At 41.1% G+C, this 12,312-nt stretch overlaps 1 protein-coding gene across 3 annotated transcripts in view; it reads right to left on the reverse strand.

Annotated features, from left to right (window-relative positions):
- Positions 1-12,312, reverse strand: part of LOC139749184 (G-protein coupled receptor Mth2-like) — a 53,814-nt gene that overhangs the window by 24,538 nt on the left and 16,964 nt on the right. For all 3 annotated transcript variants that reach the window (XM_071662847.1, XM_071662848.1, XM_071662849.1), the window contains exons 2-4: positions 5,663-7,180; positions 5,201-5,279; positions 3,696-3,859 (exon numbers count right to left, since the gene is read on the reverse strand). In XM_071662847.1, coding sequence (XP_071518948.1) covers positions 3,696-3,859; positions 5,201-5,279; positions 5,663-7,106 — 1,687 coding nt within the window. In that variant the 5' untranslated portion in view covers positions 7,107-7,180. The remainder of the gene's footprint in view (positions 1-3,695; positions 3,860-5,200; positions 5,280-5,662; positions 7,181-12,312) is intronic.

Raw genomic sequence — 12,312 nt, forward strand, 5'->3', positions numbered from 1 at the left:
TAGCATTAATGGATCTGGAGAGAGCATATCATAGGGTTGATAAAGATGCTTTGTGGAAGGTCTCAAGAGTATATGGTGTGGGAGGTAGGCTGCTAGAAGCAGTGAAAAGGTTCTGTCAAGGATGTGAAGCATGTGTACGAGTAGGAAGAGAGGAGAGTGATTGGTTCCCAGTGAAGGTTGGTCTGCAGCAGGAATGTGTGATGATCCCATGGTTGTTTAATTTGTTTATGGATGGGGTGGTTAGGGATGTAAATGCAAGTCTTGCAGAGAGGGGCGATTATTCAGTCTGTTGGGGATGATAGGGCTTGGGAAGCGAGTCAGTTGTTGTTCAATGATGATACAGCTCTGGTGGCTGATTCGTGAGAAATTGCATAAGTTGGTGACTGAGTTTGTAAAAGTGGGTGATAGAAGAAAGTTGAGAGAAAATGTAAATAAGAGCAAGGTTATTAGGTTCAGTAGGTTTGAGGGACAGGTAAATTAGGATGTAAGTTTGAATGGAGAAAAATTGGAGGAAGTGAATTGTTTTAGATATCTGGGAGTGGACTTAGCAGTGAATGAAACCATGGAAACAGAAGTGAGTCACAGCGGGCAAAGGTTCTGGAAGCGATAAAGAATGTGTGGAAGAAGAGAACATTATCTCAGAGAACAAAAGTGTAATGTTTGAAGGAAGAGTAGTTCCAACAATACTATATGGCTGTGAGGCACGGGCTATAGATAGGGTTGTGTGGAGAAGAGTGGATGTGTCAGAAATGAAATGTTTGAGGACAATAAGTGATGTGAGGTGGTTTGATCGCGTAAGTAATGAAAGGGTAAGAGAGATGTGTGGAAATAAAAAGAGTGTGGTTGAGAGAGCAAAAGAAGGTGTGTTGAAATAGTTTGGACTTATGGAGAGAATGAGTGAGGAAAAATTGACAAAGAGGATATATGTGTCAGAGGTGGAGGGAACAAGGAGAAGCATGAGACTAAATTGGAGGTGAAAGGATGGAGTTCAAAACATTTTGAGTGATTGAGGCCTGAACATACAGGAGGGTGAGAGGCATGCAAGGAACAGAGTAATCTGGAACGATGTGGTACACGAGGGTCAACGTGCTGAACCAAGGCATGTGAAATATCTGGGGTAAACCATGGAAAGGTGTATGTAAGGCTTGGATGTGGACAGGAACCTGTGGTTTTGGTACATACATATTTGCCATTTACCATCAGCAAAGAAGCATTAAGAACAGAGGACTGAGCCTTAAAGGGAATATTCTCACTTGGCCCCCTTCTCTGTTCCTTCTTTTGGAAAAGTGAAAATGAGAGGGGATGATTTCCAGCCCTCCTGCTCTCTCCCCTTTTAGTCGCCTTCTACGACACGCAGGGAATATGTGGAAAGTATTCTTTCTCCCCTTCTCTCCTGGTACTTCCTCACACAGGTCTCCTTCTCAAGCTCACTTACTCTCACCACCCTCTTCACCCCAACATTCACTCTTCTATATATATATATATATATATATATATATATTTTTTTTTTTTTTTTTTTTATACTTTGTCGCTGTCTCCCGCGTTTGCGAGGTAGCGCAAGGAAACAGACGAAAGAAATGGCCCAACCCCCCCCCCATACACATGTACATACACACGTCCACACACGCAAATATACATACCTACACAGCTTTCCATGGTTTACCCCAGACGCTTCACATGCCTTGCTTCAATCCACTGACAGCACGTCAACCCCTGTATACCACATGACACCAATTCACTCTATTTCTTGCCCTCCTTTCACCCTCCTGCATGTTCAGGCCCCGATCACACAAAATCTTTTTCACTCCATCTTTCCACCTCCAATTTGGTCTCCCTCTTCTCCTCGTTCCCTCCACCTCCGACACATATATCCTCTTGGTCAATCTCTCCTCACTCATTCTCTCCATGTGCCCAAACCATTTCAAAACACCCTCTTCTGCTCTCTCAACCACGCTCTTTTTATTTCCACACATCTCTCTTACCCTTACGTTACTTACTCGATCAAACCACCTCACACCACACATTGTCCTCAAACATCTCATTTCCAGCACATCCATCCTCCTGCGCACATCTCTATCCATAGCCCACGCCTCGCAACCATACAACATTGTTGGAACCACTATTCCCTCAAACATACCCATTTTTGCTTTCCGAGATAATGTTCTCGACTTCCACACATTTTTCAAGGCTCCCAAAATTTTCGCCCCCTCCCCCACCCTATGATCCACTTCCGCTTCCATGGTTCCATCCGCTGACAGATCCACTCCCAGATATCTAAAACACTTCACTTCCTCCAGTTTTTCTCCATTCAAACTCACCTCCCAATTGACTTGACCCTCACCCCTACTGTACCTAATAACCTTGCTCTTATTCACATTTACTCTCAACTTTCTTCTTCCACACACTTTACCAAACTCAGTCACCAGCTTCTGCAGTTTCTCACATGAATCAGCCACCAGCGCTGTATCATCAGCGAACAACAACTGACTCACTTCCCAAGCTCTCTCATCCCCAACAGACTTCATACTTGCCCCTCTTTCCAGGACTCTTGCATTTACCTCCCTTACAACCCCATCCATAAACAAATTAAACAACCATGGAGACATCACACACCCCTGCCGCAAACCTACATTCACTGAGAACCAATCACTTTCCTCTCTTCCTACACGTACACATGCCTTACATCCTCGATAAAAACTTCTCACTGCTTCTAACAACTTGCCTCCCACACCATATATTCTTAATACCTTCCACAGAGCATCTCTATCAACTCTATCATATGCCTTCTCCAGATCCATAAATGCTACATACAAATCCATTTGCTTTTCTAAGTATTTCTCACATACATTCTTCAAAGCAAACACCTGATCCACACATCCTCTACCACTTCTGAAACCACACTGCTCTTCCCCAATCTGATGCTCTGTACATGCCTTCACCCTCTCAATCAATACCCTCCCATATAATTTACCAGGAATACTCAACAAACTTATACCTCTGTAATTTGAGCACTCACTCTTATCCCCTTTGCCTTTGTACAATGGCACTATGCACGCATTCCGCCAATCCTCAGGCACCTCACCATGAGTCATACATACATTAAATAACCTTACCAACCAGTCAACAATACAGTCACCCCCTTTCTTAATAAATTCCACTGCAATACCATCCAAACCTGCTGCCTTGCCGGCTTTCATCTTCCGCAAAGCTTTTACTACCTCTTCTCTGTTTACCAAATCATTTTCCCTAACCCTCTCACTTTGCACACCACCTCGACCAAAACACCCTATATCTGCCACTCTGTCATCAGACACATTCAACAAACCTTCAAAATACTCATTCCATCTCCTTCTCACATCACCGCTACTTGTTTTCACCTCCCCATTTACGCCCTTCACTGAAGTTCCCATTTGCTCCCTTGTCTTACGCACCCTATTTACCTCCTTCCAGAACATCTTTTTATTCTCCCTAAAATTTACTGATATATATATATATATATAATTACATAAGAAAAATGGAGAAACATAGATAGGTAAGAGGATATGAAAGGGGGAGAGGAGCTGCTTGCCTCCCAAAATACCTAACTGCAAAAATATTTCATTCCTATAAACTCCATTTCTAAATTGGGATTCAGTATCATGAATGCCTGAGAACAAGGGCATGTGAGGTACAGAGATCATTTATATGATTCTTACCATAAAACCAACAAGTGCTTTCAGTAAATCTGGGTCGGATTAGGTTTGATGTTTCTTGGCTGTCAATGATGACAGTTATCACACCCACTGCTAAAGGACATCCCCAGGCATATGCACTGTACAGCAAGAACCTTTTCATACTGTGATGTTGTTGATGGGATGACCTAAAAAAATTTGGACAATTAGTACTTCAATTAGAATACGGTGATCTAGTATTTAAATGATATGACAGTTCATAATACAATTACTCCTATCAAAGGGTTACTGTAACAGGTACTCATTTATTCATCTATTCATAGTTACCCCAGGGCCAACGTTAATGCAAGAGCCCTGTTGTTACCCAGGACCTCTGTAAAGGCTCCTGCAGCCCAAGGCTGTGCTACTTCCACTTGTATTGAATTGTAGACACCTTTGGAGTAAGTTCTCTAATAAGACTGCATTCCCATTGATACATTCATGCCAAAGTTGACTTTTTACTTGCAGTGTAACCTTGAGCGTGCAGAGTCTGCTAACACCTTTCAACAGGTACAACAATTATATGTAGTGTTCAATTACTATTCTATGCTAAAAAACTAATATCCTTTAAGGGATCTCTTTACTTTTGAAGTGACATCCATCTTGGAGATACAGCTCAACTAACAACAGAGTTGAAAAGTCCCAAGCTTTAGTTTTAACACAAATTTTTTTTAAATATATGGCATAAATACTTTACACTTAACACTCAGACTTCTTAGTTATAGAAATGCCTCCTTGAACTGGCCAAGAAACTGGAGAATGATCAAGCATTCTACAGTAAGGCACATCAAAAAAATGAAGACAAAAATCCTTTTCTTTGTTAAACAAAACAAAAAAAACTATGATCACTGGTAAATGACATTGCCTTTGAAAATGTATGGGGGAGACGGACAAGGTTTCTTGAGGACACTGTAATTTGAGAGTTCACTGACAAGTCCTCAACTGCAAAAACAGCCATGGAATCAAAAATATCTGTTCAGAGATCCACCAGACAAAAACAGTAAAGAATCAAAGTTCTTCCAACGCATGAAGATACCTTGGGTTAATATGTAACCATTCAGTCTAAATCCTGGTGGAAATTATGTTTTTCCAGTGAAAGTATGGCATGAATTTCTGACTCACCCCTTCCATTCCAGTACCAAATGAGAGTAAATGGCATTTAAGCTATATACAAAATTGGGTGTAGCCTCCCAGTACTTAACTCCTAATATTTAAGGAGCAGATGAAAGGAGACCAAGATACTTTAAGATGATACTAATTAAAATATACTGGCGTTTGGGATAAAAATATACTCGATATATAGTCATGAAGTTATATAACACAAGAAAGAAGTAAAAAAAGACACTTATAAAGGATATAAAACTTGACTATAAGGAAGGAGCCAAAGACTATTCAGTCAATAATTACAAGGCATTACTATTGTATCAAAATGCATGTAGAAGAATGGACTGAACCAGGGTTAATAAACTCTTGATTATTCTTGTACTTACCTGAGTGTACACCACATATCGTAACACATTACATTCAGCCAGAAGAAAGTAGCCAAGGTGGATACATGGCCCACAAAAGCTGAGGAGAGAATTGAATCCTTTAATCATTTATGCTGCAGGTAGCATCTTCTTTACTTAGTATATCTAAGGTAGACATAATTATCAGTCAACAAAATGTATACACCAGAGAAATACAACATATGATATAATCCATGACATCCGAATTCAAGTTATCAAAAAATCAGGCTCCTCTAAACTGTCATTGATTTGAAAAAAGTAAGTAGGATGTTTTATGGTATTTTTCCACACCAGTCATACAGAATTGTGACTCCATTATATGAAATCAAATATATAAATTCATTTGACATGTGAAATCCTAAGTGTAGTTGGAAACGTTACCTGAGAAAAGTCAATACCACATTACTTTGGTACTTGTTTACTAAATAATGGCATATACCTCACCTAGAATAATACACTGGATGTTGAACTGTTCCTTAATTTGTTGGTTGCAAATAAGAGTGATGTAGGTAGTAAACATGGCGGACACCATTGAAATGAGGCACCGGCCATTGGTACGGTCCCGAAGCTCCGGCACTCCTAGATACACCAACGCAGTGGCTGCCAGAAACACACAGGACACCCCAAGCAACACCACAATAAGGATATGTCTCCAAAGGCACTCTTCATTCTCCGAATGACACAACACAGCTTGACTGTAGTAGACTCCTGACTCGTCACGGAAATAGTCGACGCAGTAGTCGGTGGGCGACAAGGCAGACTTGTAGATAGGAACATGAAGGAATCCATTTGCCATTAAGTAGAATTTGTCATCATCCTCCTGAGGATTCAGCGAAAAGTGACTGTCACACAGTGGCAACCCATCAACAATGGTAAAGTTCTCTTTGGTTACCAAATCTATTGTTTGATTATCAATAGATTTAAATAATGACGGCAAAATCTCCTCCGTACTGACAAGGTCACAAAAGCCGTTAGAGAACACCTCCTCCTCTGGACAGCATTTTCTTATACAGGTGTTATTTGTACACGTACGGCGATGGTGCTCACGGCGATCCATATAGCAGGTTCTGGCAACATAAATAGGATCATTTCTTTCACCATCAAGCTCCACACCAACGCAGTAATCTATCGTCAAGACTGGTTTCAGTGTATTATCTGTTGGTTTCCACGATAACACTGCCTGTGAAAAGCTATAAAAAAGTCTTCCCTTTACATTCAGTTTAACACGATGAGTCTCAAAGTGTTCTTCACACTTGATGTCCTTTACTTCTCCATCCACAGACTTCCACTCCGGGAAGTGAGATTCCAAAACTATTGGTGGTGAAAAGTTCTGCTGGAGACTGTGAGCAATACAGGAATTATCTGGACTGAGAACATGTCCTGGAGGACAGCACCGAGGTACTGGCGGAGGTGGCACACATGCAAAGGCTTCTAATAAAGAGTGGCCATCTTGTAAAATGTGTTCTACACAGTAGTCATCAAGTATTTTTTCTCCATGCCACAAGAGCGTTCCATCAGACATTATAAGCAGTTGGTTCATCCAGTCCAGTGCTACAAGCGGAATGGAATCAGGACACTCAGGGATGGCCACAGTCACACTACTAAATGCACTTGTGTTCATAGCAAACGCCTGATGCGTTGTGATTTCCAACACACCTACTAATGTTGTTTCCTGTACACATGTGAATCCATCTAGGGCCTCATCTGCGCCACACCTACATTTCCGAAGTGTTGTATTGCTGAAGAGATCCGATATGGGGGAAATTTGAGTTATTGGTGTCTTCACTGAGGGAATGGTCGTTTCAGTGGTGTTACCCACGGCTGCTGCTGCCCACAGTGCGCTCAGGAACACCGGCCCTACGACAAACAAAGTGGTCCAGGTGTTCATGGTTTTGCTAAGATGTGGATCAAGACGAGCGCTCAAAACTTGACAAACATTATACCACACAGACACCAAGTAACCTGAAAAGAAAGAAGAAAAGATTATGCAGTGTGTGTGTGAGTGTGGGGGAGGGGTTACTATTCTTTGTGAATTACGGAAGGAGAGTTGTACAAAATGTTTTCTTGGCGCTACCTTGCTGAAGCAGGGTATGGCGATGTTTTGATGAAGGCAAGTATGAATATGTATTCATTTATATATATATATATATATATATATATATATATATATATATATATATATATATATATATATATTATTTACTTTGTCACTGTCTCCCGCGTTAGCGAGGTAGCGCAAGGAAACAGACGAAAGAATGGCCCAACCCACCCACATACATATGTATATACATACACGTCCACACACGCAATATATATATATATATATATATATATATATATATATATATATATATATATATTGGAAAGGGTCAATTTTGTGCGTGATCGACACATTCGTATGAGTCCACGGGGAAAATGAAACACGAAAGTGCACTTGGGAACTTATCGTGTTTCATTTTCCCCGTGGACTTATAGGAATATATATATATATATATATATATATATATATATATATATATATATATATATATATATATATATATATATATATATTTTGTCGCTGTCTCCCGCGTTTGCGAGGTAGCGCAAGGAAACAGACGAAAGAAATGGCCCAACCCACCCCCATACACATGTATATACATACGTCCACACACGCAAATATGCATACCTACACAGCTTTCCATGGTTTACCCCAGACGCTTCACATGCCCTGATTCAATCCACTGACAGCACGTCAACCCCGGTACACCACATCAATCCAATCCACTCTATTCCTTGCCCTCCTTTCACCCTCCTGCATGTTCAGGCCCCGATCACACAAAATCTTTTTCACTCCATCTTTCCACCTCCAATTTGGTCTCCCACTTCTCCTCGTTCCCTCCACCTCCGACACATATATCCTCTTGGTCAATCTTTCCTCACTCATTCTCTCCATGTGCCCAAACCATTTCAAAACACTCTCTTCTGCTCTCTCAACCACGCTCTTTTTATTTCCACTCATCTCTCTTACCCTTACGTTACTGACTCGATCAAACCACCTCAGACCACACATTGTCCTCAAACATCTCATTTCCAGCATATCCATCCTCCTGCGCACAACTCTTATCCATAGCCCACGCCTCGCAACCATACAACATTGTTGGGACCACTATTCCTTCAAACATACCCATTTTTCCTTTCCGAGATAATGTTCTCGACTTCCACACATTCTTCAAGGCTCCCAGGATTTTCGCCCCCTCCCCCACCTTATGATCCACTTCCGCTTCCATGGTTCCATCCGCTGCCAGATCCACTCCCAGATATCTAAAACACTTTACTTCCTCCAGTTTTGCTCCATTCAAACTTACCTCCCAATTGACTTGACCCTCAACCCTACTGTACCTAATAACCTTGCTCTTATTCACATTTACTCTTAACTTTCTTCTTTCACACACTTTACTAAACTCAGTCACCAGCTTCTGCAGTTTCTCACATGAATCAGCCACCAGCGCTGTATCATCAGCGAACAACAACTGACTCACTTCCCAATCTCTCTCATCCCAACAGACTTCATACTTGCCCCTCTTTCCAAAACTCTTGCATTTACCTCCCTAACAACCCCATCCATAAAAACACACACACACACACACATATATATATATATATATATATATATATATATATATATATATATATATATATATATATATTCTTTTTCTTTCGAATATATATATATATATATATATATATATATATATATATATATATATATATATATATATATATATATATATATATATCTGCTCTTGTGCGGGAAGTATAGTGGGCTATGTGGTTACCACGTTCAAGGCTGCAGGCTGAGGCCAAAATTAACATTATAGCAAATTTTGATAACAGAACAACCAACTGATCTCCAGTTGGTAGGTATACGTACAACTTTTTGTGTGACATTAACATGGGTTATGGGGGCCTGTCCTTATAAAAATGCTGAGTTAACAAACTGAAGCCAAGTTTGACCAATACAGCAATTTATGTCAAAAAGATAACCAACTGGTCTCAAATTGGTATGTACAGATACGACTTTAAAGGGGAAGTAACATGGATTACGTGACTGGGGGCCTCAGGGGCTGTTGAAACATGGGAATACTGCATATTTTCCTTTTAACCAACGTAGCGTTTAAAATGTGCCTTGGCAAGACCTTGGAAAGATCTGGGGATGAACCAGGGAAAACAAGTTAGAAAATCCGGAGAGGACTCGTGGAAGACCTGGGTAGGACCTGTAGACCTGGAGGTCCTAAGGATGAACTGCGGAAGCTATGTAGGAGGACTTCAGGAAATCCTGGGAAGGGGTCAAGGGAAGATGTGATGAACTGGGTAAACAACTACAGCAGACTTGAGGAACACCTTAGTAAGACATGTTTGTGTGTTTGCCATTCAGTGTATAACACTTCCAAGGCTGAACCGTATAATCCAAAGGCATCAAATTTTGAGGCCATCAAAGACTGCTATTTTCTCCCAGGCGCATATTACTACTATCACTCCAACTTGCACCACTACAAAGTACAGCAAAGGTCGTCATAGTTTCTTCTAACATCAAACAGCCCACATGCTCTTGTAGGACGTCACTATTTCCGTTAAACAGCCTTATAATCCTTGTTTATCAAGTACTTGGCTCTGGCCCTAGAGGCGTGTGTGGACTCACCGTAACCCTAATTCGTAGGAGTAGGTCATCCTTGGGGAACTCCGTCACCACTTGAAACAGTAGCTGCCTAGCTCACACATGGCTGATCAGTCAAGAATTTCGAAGAAAAAGTCAACTTTTTTTTATTACTTTGGTTATCTTCAACTAGCGATGATCTTTAGAATAACAATAAGAAAAACTACTGACTCGGGGGAGAAGCTTGACGAAACCAAATTAAAATACTCTCTGGGAACTTTACACACCCCTGCCAACGACCAGAGGCGTATCTGACGGAGGTGGAGATAGTAGTCGATCGCCTACAATAGAATTAAGGTACCCAACAATAGTGATGATTTGTGCATTTTTTCAGTCACTAACTCTTATTTCCTTAAAAGAAACATGAATATGTACATATGTATATTTCACTGTTGTAAAAGAGTTAAATTGGTGACCGTTGAAGCAAGGGTGTCCATTTCACCATTTGCTCAATTTAGACCCTTGTATATAACACCAAAATTTTTCCTCTGGAACAGCATATCAGTAAGTTTCATAAAGTAAAACTTGCTTGATCATAGCTATCAGCTATTTACTCAAATATCATAAATCTATTGTCATTCGAAACCGGTCGTCGGTCGTATAACATACTTTTCTATAACAACAGCGTTTCAACTTGAATTTGACTAATACTAGTGCTTAAATTTAACATATGAATAAAAAATCACAGTGTTCCTAGATACCACACTAGTTTTAAGTTTTTCATTATCATATTGGCGTGATTATAACCCCCACTTTCCCAACCACTGACTAAACCCTTCCCACAAACGGTGCTTGCCGATGGAAAGGACGGGAACGCACCCACGTCACAAGAATTCTGGGACGTTCCGGCGTGACGTAGATTTCACTGTAGGCAGCACTTTCATCACCGGAACCTGGTAAGGTTTGTGTGGAAAGTGGTTCTACCAACGATACGAGTTCCTGGTGGAACGGAATACAATGAGTGGGGAATTTAAAGTTCCTGGAGACAGTAACCCCAAAATCTTCACGCAAGGAGTGTCATTAATTATGTGGCCCATCAGTTAAAAATTAAATTTCTTTTTTTCTTGAGGCTCCCAACTTGCATCAGCTGACACTTATTATTTGCCAGTTTGTAGACCATTTAACCCTTGTGTCTAATCCTTCCGTAACCTTAGCCTATCTCCCCTGCAGCAGCCCCTTTTAAACGTAAATATTGGCTCTTCAACAAAGCTGACTGGAAAACTTAATAAAATTCTTTTCCGACTTTCCTTGGGTAATTACTGTCTCTGCCAAACGCACAGCAGAGGTTATTTTGGCGGGGCTAGAAGCATTTATCCCTTCTTCCTTCAAGACGACCTCTCATAACAGACCATGCTTCAAACTGTTCTTGTTTTGAGGCTTAGAACAATTCTCCTTCCTCCGACTCCCATTCAGCATTTATCTCTGCCCGTAATCACTACAAGTACGTTCTCCGTGGGGCAAAGCGTTCCTTTATTCTGCCTCCTGGCTTCCTATCTGACCGATCTGTCTCTGTGGTTCTTGGTGGATCAGCCTCTCCCCATTTCTCCAACAACAGCGGGTGTACCTCAATGTTCTGTCTTGTCTCCTACTTCTTTTTCCTTTGAAACGACGATTTCTTTTCTTATACAAATGAACGAATGTACTCATTAGCTGATGACAACACCATTCCTCCAAATACTTCAGTTCTGCTCTTTCTTCTCTCGTTCGATCTGCATCTTGTCTCAACAATTTCCTTAATAAACGCAGACTTGCACAAGATATCTCAATGGGGTAGACGAAATCTGGTCAAGTTTAATGCATCCAAGACCCAGTTTCCACCCCTGTCTATCGAAAACTCCTCACACCTTTCCTCTCTCCTTTGACCTTTCAATAATTCCAGCTCTTGACTCGATGAACATAATTGGTGTTACTGTTACATCAACTCTTCCTTGAAAATCCTACCCTAGGAAAATAGCTTAATCTGCCTCCAAAAAACTGGGAGTCTTGTTTAGATGTAAAAATGTCTTTTCTCCCAAACAGTTGCTCCGTTTATACAAAGGGCTAATCCGTCCTCTCACACAGTTGAGTTGAAAGCGGTCCGACTTATATAAACTGTCCCAGACTAACTTCAAAACATGACCCGCTTGCCCTACGCCGCAAAGTTGGTTCACTTTCCCTCTTCTGTAGGTATTGCTTTGGTGTTCGCTCCCGAGAGCTGGCTACTTGTGTGCCCCCTACCATTAGCTAGACCACACAATACTCAACAAGCTGCTGCCTCACATGATTTCTGTGTTGCCGTTAGCAACTCAAGGGTGGGTCGTTTTGATAATCGTTTCTTTCCCTACACCTCGAAGCTTTGGAACTCTACCCCCCCCCCCCCTTCCCCCATATCTTTCCCAGTAACTATGATCTGGCACCT

The sequence above is a fragment of the Panulirus ornatus genome, chromosome 6, assembly GCF_036320965.1.
Source record: "Panulirus ornatus isolate Po-2019 chromosome 6, ASM3632096v1, whole genome shotgun sequence".
Lineage (NCBI taxonomy): Eukaryota > Metazoa > Arthropoda > Malacostraca > Decapoda > Palinuridae > Panulirus > Panulirus ornatus.